Source organism: Corythoichthys intestinalis, chromosome 5, assembly GCF_030265065.1.
Source record: "Corythoichthys intestinalis isolate RoL2023-P3 chromosome 5, ASM3026506v1, whole genome shotgun sequence".
NCBI lineage: Eukaryota > Metazoa > Chordata > Actinopteri > Syngnathiformes > Syngnathidae > Corythoichthys > Corythoichthys intestinalis.
This window is the reverse complement of record NC_080399.1, coordinates 30,401,612-30,427,622: the sequence shown is the minus strand read 5'-3', so window position 1 is coordinate 30,427,622 and position 26,011 is coordinate 30,401,612. Positions and strand designations below refer to the sequence as shown.

At 39.2% G+C, this 26,011-nt stretch overlaps 1 protein-coding gene across 1 annotated transcript in view; it reads left to right on the top strand.

Annotated features, from left to right (window-relative positions):
• The window catches only part of poc1b (POC1 centriolar protein B), an 83,345-nt gene that overhangs the window by 6,842 nt on the left and 50,492 nt on the right, over positions 1-26,011 (top strand). The window contains exons 5-10 of the mRNA XM_057836250.1: positions 295-402; positions 471-586; positions 651-784; positions 1,715-1,783; positions 11,789-11,908; positions 11,989-12,066. Of these exons, the coding sequence (XP_057692233.1) occupies positions 295-402; positions 471-586; positions 651-784; positions 1,715-1,783; positions 11,789-11,908; positions 11,989-12,066 (625 nt within the window). The remainder of the gene's footprint in view (positions 1-294; positions 403-470; positions 587-650; positions 785-1,714; positions 1,784-11,788; positions 11,909-11,988; positions 12,067-26,011) is intronic.

Here is a 26,011-nt window from a genome sequence, read left to right as displayed (position 1 = left end):
GGGGTGTACTCACTTATGTGATACACTATAAGTTTAAATGTTCCATGTGTCTTGTATCAGCCAATGGTTTGAGTTTAAAATGTTTTGTCATCCCTCTATCATGAGGAATTTTCAAATGTTGTTGTATAATTGCTTAGTTCTGCGATGATTTGGTAGGGTCTAAACGTGATGAACTGGTGAAGTAAGAATTCCCTTTAAACTGTAGGCAGGTATTTCTCTGATGAGTTATCATTTGGTAGTGTCTGGGCCACATTTAAGCTGCTCTTAGAAGTTTGGAATATTTCTGCCCTGTAGGTTTTCACGAGACAATCGCCTTTTAGTGTCCTGTGGGGATGACCGCACCGTCAGGCTGTGGGACACATCCAGCAAAAACTGCATCAACTGTTTCACTGACTGCTGCGGGTATTTTCTTTTAAAATCATTATATTGCTTTGCTTTTTCTGCATTTCCCATACCCTTCTTTATTCCAGATCCGCAACCTATGTGGACTTCAACTCGAGAGGCACATGTATAGCATCCTCAGGGGCAGATAGCACCCTTAAAATCTGGGACATACGCACCAATAAGATCATCCAGCAATATCAAGGTAATCAAGCAGCACCAAGGAAGCCTAGGAACACTGTTCATTTAGTCAAATGTTTGCTTTGTAGTTCACAAAGCAAGCGTCAACAGCTTCTCTTTCCACCCGTCCGATAACTATTTGATCAGTGGCTCCAGCGATGGCACTATCAAAATCCTAGACCTGCTGGAGGGACGTCTCATCTACACGCTACATGGACACAAGGTCTGTTTGAATAATTTTTTTGTAATTAGATTTGATTGTATACATTTTTTAAAGGGTTCCACAGACTTAGAGTCACAATTTTTCTCTAAAATGTTATAAGAAACACGTAAAATATTGCCATTTATTTAAAAATCTATAATATTTAGTACATATTTTGACCGACGGAGGGCGCCATGTTTTACACGTGCATTGCAATGCACGCTGAGTGTGATGACGTGGTTGTGTTGTATTGGGAGAATAGCTGTGCTCTATACTTGTGACGTTTCTTCAATAATGTCAAGAGCTTGTTTTTGTTTGTGTGTACAGCGTTACTGTTGTGTTGATCAAATAAAAATATTTCGAAGCGCAAATTGGCGAGGAATCTGTCCTTCATAAGGGAAATTTCAAATTTCAAGACTATTAATTTAGCCATAATAGCCTTCATAATATACAGTATATATATATCATTATGAAGTCTGTGATTTAGCATTATGTCATTAATAATGAATTGTGTTGTCTGTGTTCTGTGTGGATTACGTGCCTTGTTCTATTTGAACACAGCAATGTTCAATTAGCTTGTGTGCATTACCCACGTTGGGTTGGCAGGGCGAGCCAAACGGCCAATTCCTATCGGTGGGGTGGTGGACCAAAATGCATTTCTGCCATTTTTGTACAACGTTATTATGAGTATATGATTGCTTTTGTTGGTGGCTAATTTTCTCCAACATGTAATAGTACTCGCTATATATATTCAGCCACCTCATTGTATTAGTTATCATTGTCATTAATTGTTTTAACTATGCACCACATGTTTAAAATGCATGGTTCGAGGTCTAAACGTCAATGGTAAGTTTACTGTTGTTTGGTGATACACTTTATATCGTGCAGCACTAGCTACAGCAATTGCTAAAATAATTTTGAAAATGTCTTTGTTGTTTTTTTTTCTTTAAGGGTGCCGTCCTCACTGTGGCCTTTTCCATCTCTGGAGAGCTTTTTGCTTCGGGGGGTGCCGATTTCCAGGTTAGTTCAGAGATAGTCTTATGGAAAACGCATCAATATAGTGGCCTATTGTTATCGCTATACATACAGTATTGATACACCAGCATCAAATATTGATGTTACATTGAAAACATTGTTAATTTTTATGATAAGATATTGACGCACTAGCATCAAATATCAATACAGGGACTCTTGAGTTATGAATAAGCTCCGTTCCTACGCTTGTGACGTAACATTAATTTCAGTGTAAGTCAGGTTTCACTATTGAAGTCGAAATTTACGTCAAAATACTTTGTATGAAATAATTCAAATGCATAAGAATACAAATATTAGATGCTGTTTTACGAAAAGTTATGGATTCGCGGTGAGTTAGCAACCAGCACAGTTTTGCTCAATAGACGATGTTTATTGAGCAAAAGTGTGCCTGTTACTGATTCACCGCGAACCCGGAAGTTTCGGAAATCATAGGTGGCGTTGTCGGCTTGGTTTGTCGTATTACTTTATAAACTAACTGAGATTTGTATTATTTGGTAAATTGGATTATTGTGCTGTTTGATAAATTGAATTAAGTATTACTGGGATTGTGCTGTTTGATAAATTGAATTAAGTAATACTGGAATTGTGTTGTTTGATAAATTGACTTGAGTAGTACTAGGGGTGTATGGAGGTAGATTTGTGTCTTTATTATTCAATCAAAAAAAAAGTTGCTTCAATCAAAATATATATTTTCAATCCAAGAAAACGTCTGTTCAATCAAAAAAAATGTGTTTGAATGCAAAAATAAATATGAAACTCAAAAAAATATATTTGAAAACTATTTTTCTTTGATTTAATTTTTTTTTGGGTTTAAGTCAAGTTTTTTTTTGATTGAAACACCATTTTTGATTGAAGTCATGTCATTTTGCGTTTGGACCACATTTTGGCTAGGACATCTGTGTCTTTATTATTCAATCAAAAATTAAGTCGCTTCAAACAAAAAAATATATATTTTCAAAAGAAAATCACTTCAATCAAAAATTTTAAAAATATTCAATCGTAGAAAAAAAGGTTTGAATGTGAAAAAATATTTGAGACTCAGAAATTCGCATTTGAACACTTTATTTTTCATTCAAGCCGTTTTCTTTGATTGAAGCAATCCTTTTTGTGTTTGAGCCATATTAGGGGTAGGACATTTGTGTCAAAATCATTCAATCGCAATAAAAGTTGCTTTAATCAAAAAACTATTTTTAATCAAAGAAAAAAATCATTTGCAAAAATATTTTTGGGGGAAAATATATTTTTTTATTTGAAATATATATATTTTTTATTGAAGTATCACTTTTTTTGAAAAGCAAAAAGTTTCAAACTCTTTTTTTTTTTTTTTTCAAAGTGGAAAATGTTTTGAACACACTTTTTTTTGAAGTGGGAAAAGTTTTGAAGGCACTTTTTTTTCCGATTGAATCATTTTGACACAAAGATTTACCTTCAACGCTAGTTCCGGTATGTTTGAGTGGCAGCTGATTGCGCCAATGGCATAAAAGTATGAAGCAAGAATAATGGCCACCAGGGCTCCATCCAGCCATCGGAGTCTCCTGGAGTCCAAGCCGAATATAGGGCACCAGTACGGGGGTGTGACATCGGCATTTCACCGGAGTACGGTGCCCTGCTGCTTAATGTGATTCAACACGGCGAACTTCACCCGCTGCCCTGACGTGACGGTTGGCAATTGATTCCAACCGGAGTGTCCGCGACGTGCCGGTACAAGAGTGGTCGGCGAGTGGCCCGACACTAGCCTGCCCAGTAAGAGAGTGGACTACCGGCGAGTCGCCGGCGTCCACGCCTGGAGCCCCGTCACTTCAACTTTGAATGAGTGTCGTGTCATTCGCGGACCGTCCACTCTACAGCCGGCCTCCGCGCCTGGGGGGTGCAGTGTTTCCCCTAGGATTTTTTGAAGCTGTGGTGGTGGGCTGCATCGGAGTCGGACAGCCTCACCATGTCGTGCCACAGCGAATTTTTTTTTCTTCATTTTTTCCCCCAAGAAGAACCATAACAAAGATATATTTGAAATATTTCATTAGCCAGGCTAATGTTGTACCTCTCAGCTACAGTACATGTATGTAAAATGCGTAGCTGATTACAGCTACGTTACCCGATGTACTAATGCGACTTTTTTTCTCGTGGCAATAGTACGACTTACATCTCGTAGTGACTCAGGGTTGGCAACCCAAACTGATGAAAGAGCCATATTTGACCCCCAAAAAAACAAAAAAAAAACTGATACAGTATGTCTGGAGCCACAAAAAATTAAAAGCCTTGTACAAGCCTTATAATTATCGATACTAGCTATATTAGCCTACTATAGAAATGACTAAGTTGGCTAGAAATACGTAATTAGCCTTCATGATTAAATGTTTATTTTCCCTGCAGTGGATCCTATAGAGAATGACGCACCACGTGACTACTCTGTTGTACTATGCCACCACAAGTTTAACTTCATTACAATATTAATGAATTGAAAGAATGTTTGTGTCATGTTTGTCCTCCTAGAAATCCTATTAAAACAAAAAAATATATTTCCCTCCCCCATCTTTTTCCATTTAAAAAAAAAAAAAAAAAAAAAAAGCTCCGAAGCATCGCTAAAGAGCCGCATGCGGCCCGAGAGCCGCGGGTTGCAGACCACCGTCGTAGTCCTCCTTTTTCCTTTTATTTGACCCTCATAAGTACTACATTACCACAAGAATAACAGTCCTTCTGTCAACTGACCCATTTAGAGCACTGGGGGAATTCTAATAGCCGTGTAAAGAGTTTTACTTGATTCGGTGAGAAGGTGAATAGTTTTTTCCCCGTTGTTCGTAAACTAAATTTCCGCACAAAGGCACGTCGAGGTACCATTAACTTAGCAAGGAGAGGTATGAGAGTCATTTTTCGAGTGTCCCAGAGCTCGCGAAATTTGGGTGGGGGGGGCGCATTTATCAAAGTTTCGTCAGCCGTAATTGTCTGAAGTTGGCGCGCCGGTGTTGTGCCGAAAAATAGCCACTCCACGTGAAATGTCCCCCCTGACGGGAGCGCCCACACGTCACTCGTACAAACAGCCTTTTCTTACCAATCGATGGAACCAGAAACGACGTTCTTGTACCGTGAATATGTATCATTTTACTCTGCTTGAACTGATAAATCGTTTACTGTGACCAACGCTCTGAAAATAGAGCAAGGCTTTATTTTGGGCCCCGCCTCTCCGCAGTCTCTCAGCGCAAGTTAGTCAAAGTTTGCTTTCCGTCCAAGACGGCCGTCCACCGCTCACTTTCGCCGAAAAGTCCGATCCAAATTATTGTAATGCCCCGGATATGGGCAAGAAGGAGAGAAGTCTGTATTTGCTTACCCACTTTATTGTGGTAACAATAATAAAGAAAAACAATAACAAAATAACAGCGGGCTGCTACGACATGCGACCGCTATCTCTCGCTATCTCGCTCGTTCTCCCATTCTTCCTACTCGTTCCCCTTGCGTCTCTTAAGGGGGGGCCTGCATAGTTACGAACATTAGGCTACAATACACAATGAATAGGTGTCCGCTGAACTCCTCCCACTCGGCTGCCGCTAGTTTGAAGCGGCCTTAAAAAAATTTTTTTATTTAAATAAATAAATAAAATACATCTCATTTGCCAGGCGTGGCGGCTTTCATTTTAGTGTGGCGGTGCGCCACAATCTGTTGAATATAGGGGAATCCCTGGGGGTGATATCGGGGTCCGACCATTGTGCCGCGACAGGGCAACGTGCCGTTGCGGGTACTCAGGTGAAATGCCGATGTTACACCCCCGTACCGGTGCCCTATATTCGGCTTGGACTCCAGGAGACTCCGATGGCTGGATGGAGACCTGGTGGCCATTATTCTTGCTTCATACTTTTATGCCATTGGCGCAAAAAGCTGCCACTCAAACACACCGGAACTAGCGTTGAAGTTGAATCTTTGTGTCAAAATGATTCAATCGAAAAAAAGTGCCTTCAAAACTTTTCCCACTTCAAAAAAAAAAGTGTGTTCAAAACTTTTTCCACTTTGAAAAAAAAAGTTTAAAATGATACTTCAACACACACACACACACACACACATATATATATATATATATATATATATATATATATATATATATATATATATTTCAAATAAAAAAATATACTTTCAAAAAATATATATTTTTGCAAATTATTTTTTTCTTTGATTACAAATAGTTTTTTGATTAACTTTTTTTGCGATTGAATGATTTTGACACAAATGTCCTACCCCTAATATGGCTTGAACACAAAAAGGATTGCTTCAATCAAAGAAAACTGTTTGAATGAAAAATAGTGTTCAAATGCGAATTTCTGAGTCTCAAATATTTTTTCACATTCAAACCTTTTTTTCTACGATTGAATTTTTAAAAAAATTTTGATTGAAGTGATTTTTCTTTTGAAAATATATATTTTTTTGTTTGAAGCGACTTAATTTTTGATTGAATAATAGACACAAATGTCCTAGCCAAAATGTGGTCCAAACGCAAAATTACATGACTTCAATCAAAAATGGTGTTTCAATCAAAAAAAAACTTGACTTAAATAAAAAAAAAAAATTAAATCAAAGAAAAATAGTTTTCAAATATATTTTTTTGAGTTTCATATTTATTTTTGCATTCAAACACATTTTTTTGATTGAACAGACGTTTTCTTCGATTGAAAATATATATTTTGATTGAAGCAACTTTTTATTTGATTGAAGCAACTTTTTTTTGATTGAATAATAAAGACACAAATCTACCTCCATACTTGTGTTATTTGATAAACTGAAGTAAGCCGTACCAGAATAACGATGTTTAAGAAATTGCGGAAGTCTGCCAGTGGATTACGTTTCGGGTCGCCTGGTTTTGTTCCTTTGCCGCTTCGCCGGAGTGTGTTGGCTCCCCGCTCATTTGTCACGGTAAGCGATTTTCATTTCTGAGGGACATTTTGTTTTGCTGTAGCGGTAACGCGGGGATTCTGGGATTGACAAACTCAAATCTAGTGTCATCGTTGCCATTGGTTTTGTTTTTTTGATGTGTGTTTGCTTGCTCTTGTGGGATTGTAATCAATAAATCTAATTTATTCTGCATTTTCTAATCAATAAACATTGTCTATTGAGCAAAAGTGTGCCTGTAACTGATTCACCGCGAACCCGGAAGTTTCGGAAAACAGATGCTCTACTTAGGATTACTGCTCGAAGGTGGATGGAAAAGGATGGGAGGCTGTAAGAGCTATTGCATATGCACCAACTTTTGGAAATGTAAGATCTGTGTGAACACAAAACTGCTTTAGACGTAATTTTAGCTAGTGTCCTAGACTTCACTATCAGTTGACGGGAAACTGGGCGTGGCGCTGCTCCGTAGGTGGCATATTTTCAAAAACTCTAAATTCAAATATTTTCAAAACCAAAGCCACTAGCGACCTAAAGGCAAAACAGGCACCTCCCTTAGCCATATGTGAATCTCCATGAGCAGAGGCATCAAAAAATTCAAAGTGGTTCCTTAATAAAATCCCGATTAATTATTTTATAAGTGTAACAATAATTAAAATGGCTATAATATTCTTAGATTTTACACAAGATGCACAAAAATCGCCAAATTCAGAGATAATCACCTATATTTTCAGGGTCAATAGCAATATTTAACATATATAACTTTTTGCCCAAAATAGCGACTTTTTTTTTTTTTTTTTTAATTTAGTGCAATTCTGACTTAAGTTTTCAACAGCTAATAAATCTCTCAATTTTAACATCACAAACTTAATACTTGTGGAAAGCATACAGAATCATCTTAATTTTACCCAACAAAAGCAAATTTAGCATTTTTCAAAATTTCAATATACAATCAAAACTTATTTAGGTTGAATTCCGATGTCATTATTGCCTCAGCATGTCTTGCCGGCTATCGGGCCTTGTCATTTTTAGATTGAAATGTTACATAAAATAAAACATGTAAGAACCCAAAAAATTTGTATGGACTGAAATGTCTAGATTACTAGTATTTTGCGCAAAAAACTGGCAGTTGGCTGAAAACTACCTGATTATTTGAATGTAAAGTTACACTATTGTGTATGGATACAAAATCCAACATCGCGGCCATCACAAAACAAAGAGCTTTTTAAGTTTAAAATTCTTGTAAATAAATGCGTAAATCGCGGAATTTCTATAGATACGAACGTAAAACAGTCTAGATTCTATGGTTAAAAGCAAACAACCAGGCAGTTATCATTCATTTTACGTAAATATTTCAAGCTAAAGTTACGCCTATTTTTCCCATTCATTTCATTGTTTTCACAAGTAATGTTTTTCAAAGCGCATGCATGGGGCTATTTTATATAATAATTACCTTGAATCCTTGACCAAATTACTCTTGAGAAACTCCTGCCTGCTTGAATGCAATGCACTAAAACTTTCGTCCCTTTTCCACCTAAATCCGGCGTTAGAATGCAGCGTGTGTTTGAGTTTATCGCAGTGAAAGCTGCCATGACGCTCTGCCTGGCCCCCTACAGGAAGCTATGGTGCAAAGTCTGTTGGAGCAGTCTCGCCAACTGATAATGAAGTCTATCCTAGTATATAGTACTACATATACATACTGTACATATCATAAGATTTAAGTAATATTACAAGATTTTTTTTAAAATTACGAGATTAAAGTCGTCATATGTATTATTGACACATTACGTATAAGGATGCAACAATACTCTGTTTTATATTGAACCGTTCGATACGCCCTCTTTGATTAAATACACAAAAACATTCAATCCAAATGAAAAGCTCCCAAAATATATTTTCCGAATTTATTTTTGTCGTCTCTCTTGCTAAAATGTCCGGTGCAGCTTTGCCTTGAAAAAACAAATTCTGCAGCTAGCCGCCCCCCTCCTCAACTCCTCCCCCTAACTGCATGAAAGGTGGGAGGTGTGGCACACGAGGATCATTGCTCGTGAGGAAAGACCGATACTTACGGAGGCGGCTTGCCGACTTCAATATCATACAGGTCCGATGTTTGGCAGCATTTTGGGTGAGCTGATATGCTTTCCCCACTCGTATTTATTAAACAAAGACTGCCTTTATGGATACATGCGACAAAGTCAGCCATTATATTATTGCCGACTTGGTTGCTATGAATACCTTCGCTTTGAAAAAAGACAGGTTAAGACCGTGGGTCACAGAGAGCTAGCTCTCTGTTACATGATGAACAATGAGTGGCAAATTAAGAGCGCTGTACTTCAAACTCGCCCTGTTTATGAAAGTCGACTGTCAAATGCTGGTGTTGTGCAATAATGAGCAGACGTGACTTCTGTGTCGTTTGTTAATTTTTTAAATGCCTGACAACACTCGCGCGCACACACTAGATATCATCAAATAGCAACCTAGATGTGCCCACGTTCGATCCCTCCCCCAAGTCCCATGCCATTGGCTACGTGAGCCCAGAGTGATCATGGGACGCGTAGTCTATTGACCCTACCCACGTGACGTCACAACTCCTTCCTCCTGACTGGTGCCGCCCAATTGTCCGTCAACACATCATGTTTACCTGTTACGGCTACGTACATTCCTCCTATTTACGACGTGTTTTTCTGCTCGTTAACATTAAAAATCAAAATGGTGAAGGCGTGTGTGGCGGTCGGTTGCAATAACAGAGAAGATAGACGGAGAAGACGGAGAGACTTGAAGTTCTACCGGATTCCGAGAGACCCGGAGAGAAGAGAGCGAGATGGGCTGCTGCAATTCGACGAGAAAACTGGGCTCCAAACGATTACCACAGATTATGTAGTAGTCATTTTATATCTGGTAAGATGCATTTAATATATATTTAGAGGGTTTTGGGCTGACAACCACAATTAAGATCATTGCTAGGCTAATCGCCGACAACATACACGTATGTATGTAGTGAGAGTGCTATCGCTAAACCATATAAACATTAAAAGCCCTAACTCCATTGACAAACGACATGAAATACATTAGACTTGACAGTGGATGTTAGCAATAACAAAAGATTTTGAATTGAAAATTTCGTAACTCACCTTTCCAAGCACAAGACAGATTCCTGCCGAATTTTCATGGACGAGGACCTGTTTCACCCAACCAGCAACGAAGTATTTATAAGCCTCCAAGCTCTTAAAGTTTTTCAAACTTTCGTGAGAATAGGCTGATTTTGTGTGGACAAGATAGTTGTACATATCAGGCTAGCTAGCAGATGTCAGGCAAATACGGCGGAGACAGCGGGTCGAAAAACATCGATTTAGGCATCAAATATGGATCTGGCGAATGGATAAACTGAAGCTTTTCCACATAACGCCTTTTATGCAACGCATCAAGTGAGTTTACGGCATCCGAAAGCACCGGGTCTTCCATGAAATGCATTATAAATTGCTCGATCAATTGAGACCTTTGATAATACAGACACAAAATGACGGACAAGAGGGCGGAACCATACAGCGAGCACGTGATTTTGTGACGTCGGTGGGTAGGGTCTATATACTTCATCGATGAATTAAAAACTGCCATGACTGAATGGAAGTTAAGCAGGCCAAATCAATCCATACCAGTGACTATAGATAAAGCTGCAAATATTGTTAATTCAGTACGTAACACAGATGGACTCAGACCACAAATAAGATGTTTTTCTCATGTGGTAAACATACCTGCTAAGAGAGTAATAGCAATCAACAGTGTGCCCCGCCTCACTTTGCAAACAGTAAAGATTGTTCTCAGCACTTTTATACAAAATTTCTTCAGATCAGTAAGAAGTAAGCACATAAATATTATGCACTATGATGCATGTTTATATGATGGCATTGTTATTTTTTGCTTGTTAGCAAAATTTAAAAAAAAAAAAAAAAAAAACGTATTTTTTTGTTTTAGAGCATTAAATGTATTGAATCGAATCGAAAATCGTGTCCCTCGTATTGAAAATCTTATCGAACCGTAGACTTCAATTTAGGGCCGCAGCTTTTGATTATTTAAGTAGATTGATTAGGAACGTTTCATGTGTTGCAAAATAAATTTTAGGAGATGTAAAACTAAGGCTTGCCAAGATTGCACTTTGAAAAGCGCATTAAATGCGAATACAAAATTGTTACGTTTCTGGGGTGGCCGGAGACCCACGCAAACTGGCAGTGACGATTGACAGGTACAGCAGACGGTGTCGAATTAGTCAGGTGAGCTTTTTTGGTGGGTGAGCAAGGTGGGCAGGCAGGCAAGTTTTTGAGGATCTAGGGAACAAAAGCAAATTTAACCAAATAGCAGATTTCCAGGATTCAGGATTCAGTTGTTGATCTGGCGATGATGTGGGAAAGCACTGCACTCACCCCCAGGTCCGAGTCATCCACCTCAACGATGAGCTGGCGAGATAGGTATTAGCATGGAAACTAGATAGCTTGAGAAACTAGCGTAAAATACGACAACGGCAACGCCAAATTGTTGAACAGCTGAAGCTGTACATCAAGCAAGAATTGGAAAGAATTCCACTTATAAAGCTTAAACAATGAGTGTCCTCAGTTCCGAATTGTTTATTGGATGTTGATTAAAGAAATGGTGATGTAACACAGTTATGAATATGAGTCTGTTTCAGCTTTTTTTGGAACACGTTGCAGCCATAAAATTCAAAGTTAATAATTATTTTCTAAAAGCAATTAAGTTATTCAGTTTGAACATTGTATATCATGTCTTTGTAGTTTATTCAATTCCATATAGGTTGAACAAGATATTCAGTTTTTAGTTATGTTGAACACAACGTCCCAACTTCATTGGAATTGGGGCTGTATGAGATGCACCCACCAAATGTAAAACTGTGACATTGTAATAAGGGTCTTGTACTCCAAAAGATATTTGCAGCTGATGAGCCTGAAAAAATTAATATTCCACACCGAACCATATGCCAGCAGGGTTCAAAGCAGTGTAGTGCTTTATGGTCCGAAAATTATGGTAGTGTTTATTATTATTTTTTTCTATTTTAATTGAAATTAATAATAATATATTTTTTATTAGTTTTTTATTTTTTCTTTTCTCAACCAGGTGATGTTGTGGAAGACCAATTTTGGCGCCAAACCGTACAGGGAAGTTCTGGAGTCACAAAGCCAGCGGACAGCGCCTAGACAGCAGCACCCTCACCTGATGGACCCCCAAGAAATTCAGGTGGTTTTTACCCCTTATGGCCATCTCTCAGCGTTAAAAATAATGTGTCTATGAATTGAATTTTTGTGCGTTTATTACAGGTCAGTCCATGGGTGACAGACACACACTCACAGAAGCCAGAAATCATCGAGCTACAAGCAGCTAGTCACCAAAACCCTGTGAGTTAAAGTCAGGTTCATGGTTGTTATAGTTTACAATTTACCTTAAAAAATTAAATACTGAGTCTTCCATGCATTACTTTCAATTAAGGATGCACCGATACCGATACCAGTATCGGCAGGGGGGCAGATCCGGCCCGAAATGGTGTTATCTGTGTCGGCGAGTACCAATAAAGAGGGCGCCGATACCATTTACCAGTCCAGTATTATAACATTTGACCACAGCCTTTTTTCCTCCTGACGCTTACTCCACTCTGTCTGTGTTGTGTGATGACACGTGATCACTTTGCATGGCAAGCAGCTATTGCTATTGGCCTGCTCCAGACCAATGACAGTGGGCCAATAGCCGCTCTCAACCAATGGCGGGGCAGCTTTTTCATATGTCGGAAAAACAAAGTACGAGAGTAAAATGTCGGCGGTCTGGACGTACTGTATTTCAGTTTATAATGTCCGTCGAGTACAATAACTGCATACAATATTTGCGGCCTGAAAGTTTCGAGAGGTGGCGTTAAATCGGCCAGTTTCCATACCTCGAACCTGTTAAAACATTTGAGGAGGAAACGTGAACGAACACAAAGAGTTTGAGGCTGCAACAGCAGGATTGCTATCCAGAGGAAGGCAAAGGAGACCAGAGAAACAATCTCTGGTCTGTTCACTACGTCTACTTTATTTTTATTGTCTTTTACTGAAAGAAATGCTGCAGTAATTTGAGACATTTTTCCAAAGTAGGGTTGCCACCTTTCAGAAATAAGGGACTCCCCGCTCCCGCCCAAAGCCTTACAGGCGACAGAAAAAAGGGGCATGGCCAAACTCCTAAAATGCATAGAAATGTATCTATATCTATTCCGTATTGGTTTAATACGGAACGCAACTTTAAATTCCCAATTCAAAACGATTCCTTATTTCAAAGGACAAGTGGCAAGGCTATTCAAAAGTGCTGTAGAACTATTGTCACCTATACCAGGTATGCAATCAAAAGTTCTACTGGATTCACTTTATACTACATATATATATATATATATATATATATGTATATATATATATATATGTATAATATATATATATATATACATGTATATAGAGTATTTTTTGCACTATAAGTCGCACCAGAGTATAAGTCGCACCAGCGAAAAAATGCGCAATGAAAAGGAAAAAAACCTATATATGTCGCACCGGAGTATAAGTCACATTTTTGGGGGAAATGTATTTGATAGAATCCAGCACCAAGAACAGACGTCATCTTGAAAGGCAATTTTAAATAAAAATACAATAGAGAACAACAGGCTGAATAAGTGTACAGTATACTAACATTACATGACGCATAAACAACGAACTGAGAACCTGCTTGGTATGTTAATGTAACATAGTTATTGAGATAACTATAACATATAGAACATGCTAACAAGCAATAATGATATATTAATGTGTTAGTAATTTCACACATAAGTCGCTCTAGAGTATGAGACACACCATCTGCCAAACTGTGAAAAAGAAACTGCAACTTATAGTCCGAAAAATACGGTATATACAGTGGGGAGAACAAGTATTTGATACACTGCCGATTTTGCTGGTTTTCCCACTTGCAAGCCATGTAGAGGTCTGTAATTTGTATCATAAGTTCTCTTCAACTGTGAGGGACGGAATCTAATACAAAAATCCAGAAAATCACATTGTATAATTTTTAAATAATAAATTTAGAGCGATTATTAGAAAATGGAAGAAGTTCAAGTTGACGGTCAATCTGCCTCGTTCTGGGGCTCCATCCAAGATCTCACCTCGTGGGGCATCACTGATTATGAGGAAGTTGAGGGATCAGCCCAGAACTACACGGCAGGACCTGGTTAATGACCTGAAGAGAGCTGGAACCACAATCGGAGAAAACCATCAGAAACACATTACGCTGTCATGGATTAAAATCCTGCAGCGCACGCAAGGTCTCGCTGCTGAAGCCAGTGCATGTCCAGAAACGTCTGAAGTTTGCCACTGACCATCTGGATGATCCAGAGGAGCAATGGGAGAAGGTCATGTGGTCGGATGGGACCAAAATTGAACTTTTTGGTCTAAACTCGGCTCGTCGTGTTTGGAGGAAAAAGAGGGATGAGTACAACCCTAAGAACACCATCCTAACCGTGAAACATGGAGGAGGAAACATCCTTTTTTGGGGCTGCTTCTCTGGCAAGGGTACAGGACGACTGCACCGTATTGAGGGGAGGATGGATGGGGCTATGTATCGCCAGATCTTGGCTGACAACCTCCTTCCTTCAGTGAGAGCCCTGAAGATGGGTCGTGGCTGGGTCTTCCAGCATGACAACGACCCAAAGCACACAGCCAAGGCAACTAAAGAGTAGCTCCGTAAGAAGCATCTTAAGGCCCTGGAGTGGCCTAGCCAGTCACCAGATCTGAACCCGATAAAAAATCTATGGAGGGAGCTGAAAGTCCGTGTTGCCTGGCAGCAGCCCCGAAACCTGAAGGCTCTGGAGAAGATCTGCATGGATGAGTGGGCCAAAATCCCTGCTGCAGTGTGTGCAAACCTTGTCAAGGACTACAGGAAGTGTGTACCAACTTTTAAGTTCAATATTTGTGATGTATCAAATACTTATTTCATGCAATTAAATGCAAATTTATTATTTAAAAATCATACAACGTGATTTTCTGTTTTTTTGTATTAGATTCCGTCCCTCACAGTTGAAGAGAACTTATGATACAAATTACAGACCTCTACATGCTTTGCAAGTGGGAAAACCAGCAAAATCGGCAGTGTATGAAATACTTGTTCTCCCCACTGTACATACAAACATATAGATACATAAATTTCTAACCAAGTGGTATCGGTATGGTATCGGTATCGGCCGATGCTACACAGTACAATACTTACAATCTCATTAAAAAAACACAATATCCGCGCATTTTTTTTCCTCCCCAAATTATGGCTTACAGCAATGATGTAACCCTTTTTCAGGTTGCAGTTTTGGCCTGATAATTATCAACATCCAAAATTACTTTATTAAGGTTTTATCTTTGTAAAAATACAAGCAAACCCTTAACCTTAAAATGTTTTGACTTCATTCACTTTAAAATGTTTTTTTCTCTCATATAAGGCTTAAGTAGAATTTAAACTTTTCTCTTTTCAGTACTTTTTTGCCTAATAGATTTCAACTGGCTATTGCATTGTTACGAATATAACGCACTTACATTTACACTGAGGTTTGAGCACTGCATAGGATTGCTGTGCTGATGCATGTCTTACCAGTGGTGGCCACTAAATGGCACTGCAGCCCAGTCTGTGGTTTCGGACACTGTAATCCAAATATCATTCCCTCCATTTTCTTCTACCAGCCAATCCTGAAGTAATAGTACATATACAAACCGGTCACAAGTCAACCACTGAACAGATTGTGACAAGCAATGTACTAGTTGCCAGTCAATGCCATTGCACATACAGAAAAACATTCTCACACCGGTTCACACTCAAAGACAGAGTTCACTAATATAGAATATGATAGTACTGTACAACATAATTTTTGTTTGTGTGTCTGTGTGTGATGTGGCCTACTTCTGTCAATGCATTGTCTGTGGCTGCAGTGTGGGAGGATTCAATTAATGGAGTAAGCCAAGTGGAAGCTATTACAACAAGTCATCTTGACTGACACAAGTAACCTCAGTCATCCCACCAATATCAAAGCCCTCTTGTGGCCTTGTGATTGGGTGGGACTTGTATAGCCTGAGTAGTGCTTGTTCTCTACTTTATATGCTTTTTACATAGAGATCTTGCAAAGTTTGAGAGCTGTTGACTGAAGTTCTGACACTTGATCCTGTCCAAACCAACAGTAATTATTTTATCAGTTATGTCAACAACACTGGAGAGCATGGCAGTTTAGTGTTTGCCATGTCTGGCACACAGTTCAGAAGCTCAGGAATTTAAATGCATTTAGACATAATTTTCTGGTTTACCTGACATTTACTCACGACAGTCGATACTTTGCTTACATGTGAATTGACATGGCCTGGTGATCATTCCATTGTTTTTCAATAGGTGCCTTGTCATTGACTGGTGACCAGTCCAATCTTTGTCTATATGAGGCCCACTTATGCCAACCATTCTATTCTTTGTTCTTATGTGGGCGTGCATTAGCTGTGGAGTATGGGCCAGTTCATTGTTTGTCTAGAACAGTGTGTGTTCTTCATTGACTGATGACCAGTCCATTGTTAATCTGTTGTATATCTGACCCGCCTTTGGTTTGTGACTAGTTAATTGCGTGGATTTATATTATGTGACCTGACATTGACTGCTAACCGGTCCAGCATGTGTCTCTGCGTGCCCTGCTATTGACTGATGACCAGTCCTGTCCTTGCCATATGTGCCCTCAAAAAAGACAAAAAAAAGGATTATTGGGTTAGGCCCACTCAATCCATTTGTATGGAGTAGCCTATTCCATTTTTATGGAATATCCAGTTTTTCCTTCTACCCACTGCTCTCTCTCCACTTTGGGTGATTTTCTGGCGCATGTGAAAGCATGTGCTGGGCGAGTGAGAAGTGGTGAGGGAGATGGAGGGAAATGGAGATTACTGGATGAGCGTAGCAGTGGGTGGTGGACAGGCTGTTGTGGGTGGGAGCATTGGAGGAGTGCACGTGCCAGCGTCCCGGGACCCTGAGGGCCTGCCACCGTGCTCTAATAATAGAAAAGACGGTATGTTTGTCATACACTCACTGCAAGTAATCTAGTGAATTAACTTTCTCACCAATGGTGGCAATGTTGCAGACAGAAATGTATGCACCAAACGGTATCACAGTTCACGTGTCAGCTTGATAAATATATTTACAGGTAGTCCCCAGGTTACGAATGAGTTCCATTACTTCACTGGCGACGTAACCCGAATTTTTGCGTAAGTCGGAATTAACCCGGAAGTACCCCTAAATACCCCCAAATCTCAAACTAACTATCCAAGAACGTACCCGAAATGAAGATGTCAGACATCCGTGTGGTTTGCTGACTTTATTCAGTTGCTCATGACATCAACTCTTGCAGAATCAAACTAAAATAAAAATTAAATCAGTTTCATCTTCAATAACAGCAATTCAAATTTGTTTATAAACAGCTGCTTATACAGCAATAACATGCCACACAAACGATTAGCATTTAGCAGTTTAGCATCCGCACATCATCAAAAATAATCACATAAACTCGCCCCAAGTATTTGACCACAATTGAAAACGAGCAATAAACAGTACAAAAGGTGTTATATACTGGTGTTGCCTCAGTGGTTTTGCGGGCTTTTGCAGGGCCTCACATGATGGCACTCCTTGGTTTTTTTAATGTCAGAGACTGAGCAGCTGTTTCTTGAGCTGGAGCTCATCAAAATCGAAAAACAATTGTTTTTACTCCAATTGTTGAAACACAGGAGATGCAGAAAACATTTGTGGAGGTGGTCTGTCTGACCACTGAACCAGTCGTTGCAGAGAACGTGTGAATTTGCCACACATGTTCACCCACTAAGGGGCATGGACGCAGAGATGTACTTTCGATATTTCCGGATGTCAGCAGGCAGATTTGGTGATCCTCTTCGCTGAATTCAACCTTTAATATAACACCAGCAAACACAAAGCATGCCATGAAAATAAAATTAAAGCAATGATATTAATGTTTTGTGTAGGCCACTCACAGTCCTTGCCGTTCACGTAGCAACGCGTCACTGCGACGCGTAGTCAGGATTTTTGGCAGGCGCACGTCATGCTACGGCATAGGGTATGCTGCCGCCCAGACGCAGAAGCAATAACAAGCCCTAGTCACACTCTATATATCAGAGTACTTTCCTTTCTGCCCTGCCTCCATGTTTCGCTCTAATCGTTCATAGCATAGGCGGTTACATGGTGGTGGGGAATGGGGGAAGTCCATACAGTAAGTCGTCTGAGGTGGGTACGTGGGCAGGAGAGAGATTCCGCTACTTGCAGTTTGGCTGCTGTTGGTCTGTGTTGACCCCAGTCTTTTGTGACGGAGAAAAATTTAAAATGCTTTTTTTAAAGTATACTCTTTACCAACGTTCAACAGCTGTTCTTTGACTTTATTATTCAATTACATGGCAAGCACCTGATTGATGTTGAATAATATTCTCCCGAAGGTACCATGAAAACCTTTTTTTGGCTTGAAAAATTCCAGGTCAGTCATAGCTTGCTGATGACTGAGGATAAAACACACCTTTGCTCTGGAGATCAGAGGTTGTGATAACTGCCTCAAAGTTTATATAACTTCATGCAAAATGTCCCAAAAGGCGCTTATAAAGCTGCTCTTTGCGTCATTGCAACATTTTTTTTTATTGTCACTGGAACAAAAAAAGACGTCCGCATATCTGCTCGAATGTTACTATTCATCGCAAAGGTCACTAATGTCTAAAGATAACATATTTTGTCAGGGAGATAAGAGTGCCACAAATATTTTTCTGAATTCTTAAAGGAGATAAGTTATTATATCCATTTGTCCATGGGTGCGTTTTTTGTACTTAAATTATAGGCACAGTGTTATGAAAAAGTATCTGAACCTTTTGGAATTCCTCACATTTCTGCATAAAATCACCATGAAATGTGATCTGATCTTTGTCAAAATCACACAGATGTAAAAATAGTGTCTACTTTAACTAAAACAACCCAAAAATGTATAGGTTTCCATATTTTAATGAGGATGGCATGCAAACAATGACAGAAGGGGGAAAAATAAGTAAGTGAACCCTCTGCCGAAGGGGACTTAAAGAGCAATTGAAATCAATTTTTACCAAACAATTCAAGTTAGATGTGTGCCCAATCTCTGGTGATTGGGTTGAAGCTGCCCTGCCCACTATAAAGAACACACCTGGTAAGATTAGTCTTGATGAGAAGCATTGTCTGATGTGCATCATGGCTTGATCAAAAGAGCTGTCTGAAGACCTGTGAAGCTTGGAAAGGATACAAAACCATTTCTAAAAGTCTGGATGTTCATCAATTGACTGTCAGAGAAGTTGTCTTCAAATGGGGAGAGTTTGGCACTGTTTCTTCTGCCCCAAGGTGCATCAAAGATGACGCCAAGAGTTCAGCGCAGAATATTCAGAGAGATAAAAAAGAACCCTAGAGTGTCTTCTAAAGACTTACAGAAATCACTGGCACAATCCAATATCTCTGTGCACACATCAACAATATGTAAAACTATGGCCAAGAATGGTGTTGATGCGAGGACTCCACGGAGGAAGCCACTGCTATCTAAAAACATTTCTGCTCGTTTAATGTTTGCAAAAAGGCACTTGGACACTCCCCAGAAATATTTTGTGGACTGATGAAACCTAAGTTGAATGGTTTGGGAGTAACACGCAACTAGGGCTGCAGCTATCGAATATTTTAGTAATCGAGTAATCGACTGAAAATTCTATCGATTAATCGAGTAATCGGCTAAAACAAACATATTTTTAGGTGAAGAGCAATTATAAATATACATGAGAAAACAAGACATTTCATCTAATCTTGATCCATTTTCAGTCAATCAATGTCTTTATTTTCGATGTATATTGTTGAAAACGGTCAACAATTGCATCTCAGATGTAACTAGAATAAAAAAGACTAATTCACTGCTTTCACTCAAAAAACTTTTAGATCTTATTAAAGAAAAAAAAAAAAAATATATATATATATATATATATATATATATATATATTACCTAAAAATGCCGTTACGCTTGATAACACACGTCACTTAAAAGTTAGGATTTTTTCCCCACGTGTTTCAATTGAATTTCTCTTTGTGTCAAGCCATTTTTAAGTTCTAGTTAAGTTTTAAGTTAGTCTAAACTGTAAGTCCTGATAGGATTTGGAGTTTTTGCAGTGTTCAAAATAAATGTATGATACAGGCTGTATTGGAGCACATTAGGGACCAGTGCTACTTGGTGTTTTATCCAGCAATGACTACTGAGCTAAAATTGATAGTTAGCATGATTAAGTTTTTATTTTACACCCTCATCACTCCACAATGCTATGTTATGTTAAAACCTGAATGTAAGACACGTTAGCCACGCATCGACAGTGGTCATAATTAATTGTAACCTAGCCCTCCCCAGGGGTAACGTTACGTGAGCTAGTAGCGACAGTAACGTTAATCTTATTTATTAGCGCTTAGCGCTCTTTATTAGCGCTTAGCGCTCTTTATTAGCGCTTAGCACTCTACTGCTTTAAGATGGCGGCGGTTTACTAACGCTGCCCAGACGCGGCCGAGTCTGTCAAATCGCATCTAGTTCAACATACATGTGATCTCTATGAGACTCAGACGCTACCTGTACCAACGTAGCATCGTGCGGGCTAGTATTTAGCAACGTCGGCGTCGTTTGTGTCGGCTGCAGTAAGTTTTTTTCCCCTTCTTCCTCTCCGCAAGTGACAGCGCGTTGTCCCGCATTAAAAGTAGTCCGAGCAAAACGTGATGCTTAGAGCTGTCAAAATAAACGATTACTCGAGGTGAATAAAATTACTCGGATCAGTTTTTAAACTCGAGTTACTCGAGTTGCTCGAGTACTCGTTTCAGCTCTACACGCAACAGTGTCGAGTAAAAATGGAACTGCTCACCAACATCAACACCTCATCCCCACCGTGAAGCATGGTGGAGGGAGCATCATGATTTGGGGATGTTTTGCTTCCTAAGGGCCTGGACGACTTGCAGTCATTAATGGAAGAATGAATTTAAAAAATTTTATCAGGATGTTTAGCAGGACAACCTGAGGCCGTCTGTCAGACAGTTGAAGGTAAAAAGAGGATGGATGCTGCAACAAGACAATGATCCAAAACACAGAAGTAAATTAACTTCAGAATGTCAAAGTCCAGACTTGAACCCCATTTAGATGCTGTGGCATGACCTAAAGACAACGATTCATGCTAGACATCCCGGGAATCTGACTGACCTACAGCAGCTTTGTATAGAAGAATGAGCCAAGATTAGTCCTGATCGATTTGCCAGACTGATCTGCAGCTACAGGAAGCATCTGGTTGAAGTTATTGCTGCCAAAGAGGGGTTGGGGGCACAAAATATTAAATGTGATGGTTCACTTATTTATTTTCCCCTTTTTGTCATTGTTTGCATGCAATCCTCATTAAAATAATGAAAACCTATAAATGTTTGGGTGGTTTTAGTTAAAGCAGACACTGTTTTTCATCTGTGTGATTTTGACAAAGATCACATTTCATGGTGATTTTATGCAGAAATGTGAGAAATTCCAAGAGTTTCAGATACTTTTTCATACCACTTTATACAACTTGTGATTCCCCTTTTCATGCCTAAATATGTCCAATTTCACAACACAATACATTGTTTTATTTATTTTTTTTACCAAAAAATGAGATGCTCTCATTCATTTTGTTTAAAAGTGAATTTTTTTTAAAAGTGTGCCCAAAGTCACTTTTTGTGATCACAATTGGTGTTTGCTTTTTGTTTTTGAGCTAACAGGAGAATCTTTTTCGGCAGCTGTTGTGTTTATGTAAATTTGACTTTTTGTCATCAGACATTGCATTTTTATGCCCAACCTCAACTTTTTGTTCATTTGTCTAGATAAAATACGTAATTCTATAGATTTGAGTCAAATAGTGTATCCTGGTCAACTTTTTTGTTTGACCTTTTGTGTTAAACAGTTTTGTACCTGAATACAACATTTTGTGGTCATTTTCCATGCCTTTTAGTAGTTAACTAGAATTAAAAGCAATTAAAATTCACCTTTCCATATCGTCCCTTTAATACAACTCCTGATCAGTCATGCTGCAGTCTTTTGTGTGCATTTGTGCGTTAAAGTGGTGATTAGATGGCAGCCAAGAGAGCGTGATTGGGTTACCGGATGTTTCTCCTGTTTCGCCACAGACTCGTGGTGTGACGCCATAGTGTGCTGGCCGGGTGTCCTCTAGCCAGCAATCTCTTTTGTGGTCATTTGTCCTCTAGCATTGTGTGTCCATGGTGGAATTCCAATCCCTCAGTTAGGCCTTGCACAATTGCACACACATCGCGGCACCTCGTGTGGAGTTTCCTGCGCAAAGGGGATGCTGGGAGATTGAATTGCGCCGGGGGTTTAGTTTCCATATTTAGATAGTGGAGAGGAGAGCCGGAGTGACAAGTTGCGGCGGAAACGAGCTAAAGATAGCAAAATCTCTAAGGGGATGGGAGGAAGGGGGTATTTTTCCTTACACCATGATGACGACTTCTAGAAGATGCACTACAGAAAACAAGTGGAAAAAAATTTGTATTTTTTGGCATGTAGTATTAATTGACTATAGGAATGTCTGAATCACGCGTTTCCCCACTTGAGAGACACGTGCAATATAATTGTTGTACTATATATAGATACATGATATCGTAGATACGTTTATCAAAATATACCTTTTTATTTTATATAGTTAGTTTTACCTTGATCTTATTGAGGGAATCCTGTAATTCCCTTTATCCTACTAAATACTACATTTATTGGATGAATGGTATGCATATTTGTGAATGTTGCAGCACTGTCTGGCATTTATTTTATTTATTTATTTATTTATTTATTTCATTTGACTGCATTCCTTGAAAAGTGGTTGTACCAGCAGATGCTGTTGTTTGATTTGTATTTCATTTGTATTATATTTTGTTTTTAGACATTTTGTATTCATTTTATTCGTTTATTCAATTTTATTCATAGTCAAAAGAAATTATCCATCCATTCTCTGCACTGCTATGGTTGCCTATCAGTTTAAAAAAAAAAAAAAAAAAAAAATGAAAAGAATCAGAGAAATTACCATGAACTAATCATTGCCATTGACCGCAATATCTGTCTAATTTGCATATTTAAACGAGGAAGGACTGGAAGTGAATGATCACTACTAGCCCTTCCAGTTAAAAATGAAATGGACTTCTATAGACGACAATGGCAGCCAGAGTTAAAATTATGTAGTTTTGAGGAAAATCATTCAGGATCAGGATGTACACTGCACTTTATCTTCTGGATATGATATAAAAGGAGTGCATCAAACAATCACTTTAGTGTCTTTGCATTTTTAATATCATATATGTTTTGATGCTATGATGTAATAATGTGTCATATTTGTGTGCATAATGCCATCATAAATTTTACTCTTAAGCTTGATTAGACGAAAATTGTGAATTGGACAGCAAAAATGAAATTGAAAAAAATGATGCAGCAGACTGGTCCATATTGCCAAATTGTCATTGTAGCAATTCAAAATGATTCTCAGTCGTTTGTGTGGCCCTCATGTGCTGATACTAATGCCTGACAACGTTGGAGCATGCTCCTGATGAGACGACTGATGGTGTCCTAGGGATCTCCTCCCAGATTTGGACCAGGGCATCACTGAGCTCCTAGACAGTCTGAGGAGCAATCTAGTGCCGCCAAATGGACCTAAACATAATGTCCTAGAGGTGTTCTATTGGGTTTAGCTCAGGTGAAGGTGGGGGCTAGTCAATGGTATCAATTCCTTCATCCGCCAGGAATTACCTGCAAATTCTAGCCACACAATGTTGGGCATTGTTGTGAACCAGGAGGAACCCAGGTCCCAATGCACCAGTGTAGGTTCTAAAAAAGGGTTTAAAGATTTCATACCAATAACTAATAGCAGTCAGGGTGCCACTAACCTGTAGAGGTCTGTCCGTCCTTCCAGGGACATGTCTCCCCAGACCATCATTGATCCACCATCAAACTGGTTATGCTGAAGGATGTTTTAGGCAGCATAACGTTCTGTTCGGTATCTCCAGACCCTTTCACATTTGTCGCATGTGCTCAGGTTTAACCTGTTCTCATTGGTGAAGAGCACAGGGCACCAGTGGTGGTCTATGGCAAATGCCAATCGAGCTCTATGGTGCTGGGCAGCAAGCACAGGGCCCACTGCAGGATGTTGGGCCCTCAGGCCACCCTCATAGAGCCAGTTTCTGATTGTTTGATCAGAAACATTCACACCACTGGCCTGCTGAAGGTCATTTTGTAGGTGCTCTGGCAGTGCTCATCCTTGCACGAAGGAACAGATACCGATCCTGCTGTGGATTTAAGGACTTTCTATAGCCCTGTCCAGCACCCCTGAAGTAACTACCTGTCTCCTGGAATCACTTCCATTCTCTGGAGATTGTGCTGGGATACACAGCAAACTTTTATGTACTATTCTAGAGGAGTTGAACTACTTGTGCAACCTCTGTAGCGTTCAGATACCGCACCATGCTATCAACAGAGATGTTGAACCAAGCCAAATAAAAAACTACAGGTGTACAAAGTCAGTCAGGAAAAAAAAAGTCAAAATAGATGAGAGGGGGGAAAAAAGTATCAGTGGCCTCAACTTGGAAAACTGTTCTGGTTTAGGGGCCTATTTAATTGTTGCCTCCCTGATGCACCTGTTGTTGATGTCATTAACAACAAAGCAGCTAAATCTGATTAACCCCTCTGCTACTTAACTGATCAGCTCAATATTCCAGAAGTTTGATATGTTGCTATACTCTGATTTAAAAGTTTAAAAGTATATGTATATACCCATGTATAATCATATATATAGTGCTGTCAGGCGATTAACATTTTTAATCACGATTGATCGCAACTTTCTCAATTTACCCGCTTTTTTTTTTGTGTGAATAAAATTGCTTGATTTTTTTCCCCCTGTCCAATTATTTTATTAAATTTGATACTAGTGCTGTCAAGGGCATGGAGTCCATAGTTAACTCGTCATTGATCACATTTTGTTTTGATTATATATTTGAAGTTTTAAGTACACCCATTAGCACAGGACGTGACCAATGTGCTTTTTAAACTTATATCATTCCAATTTAAGCCTCATTAAAAACAAGAGTTGGGCAACTTTACACTTGTAAAGATGAATTAAACTTCCATTTCCCCACAAATAACATCAAATAAAAGGGCGGCACGGAAGAAGAGCTTTTCCATATCATTTTTTCTGGTACAATCTATAACACTTGTATTTTATTGTATATTTATGTGATATACATGTTGATATACATGTATACATTAATGAAATATCATTTGTTATCATTTTATTATTTTTCTTTAATGAAATGCGCAAAATCAGATAAAATGATTGAACTCAGCAAAACGCTTGTCTCACAAAGCATTTATATATATTTATATTCATTTTAGGGGGGTTTGCGCCAGTTGAACCACCTCAGAGGGCCACATTTAGGGTTAATCCGTTAGATCTTGCCTGAGAATGTGGATTTCACCCCGATCTTCTGTGTAATTTTGCTGGAAAATAGTGAGCTTCAGTCGGCCGCGAGAGAAGCGCAAAGCTCCTGGAGTGTTCATGCTGGAGGTTCTCTTGGCTCAGAAGCATTCGTTCTTTCATTCCACACATGTATTAACAGTTTACATGTCCATTGCAGTTAAATAAATAACGGTAACTGCCACAATTTGCCTCAGAGTGCCACATTTTGGCTAAAACAGCCTTTTCGCATGACTCGGGGATTCAACCCCGATCCTCCGTGTGGTTTTTGCAGTGGGTCTCGAGTGGCCACGAGAGCTGCGCATGGCGCCAAGACGTTTGTCGCTGTATTTTCATCCAAATATGCTCGTAAACAACTGTGATGGTTCGCACCAAGCGGCCAGGGGGGTTCATGTTTGTTGCGCCGCCTCAACGTGCCCCATTTTGGCCATTAAAGCACAAAATTAAGTTTTACCGGGATCAAGACACCAGGATTATTTCTGGCTCTCCCCTAGAACTTGCGTACTTGAGAGCATGCGTTGTCTTGAATTCCAAACAACGGGGTGAGGGAAGGGCCAGGGTTTATCGCATGTTTAAAGAATTAACGGCGTCAAAGGGGGTTTGTGTTCATTGTATTATTAATGTGTCAAACTGACTGCATTATTATGCGTACATACATATATATACAGTATATGTATATATACACAGTGGTACCTCGACATCCGATCGCTTCGACACACGATCTTTTCGAAATCCGACGTAAAATTTGACTCGC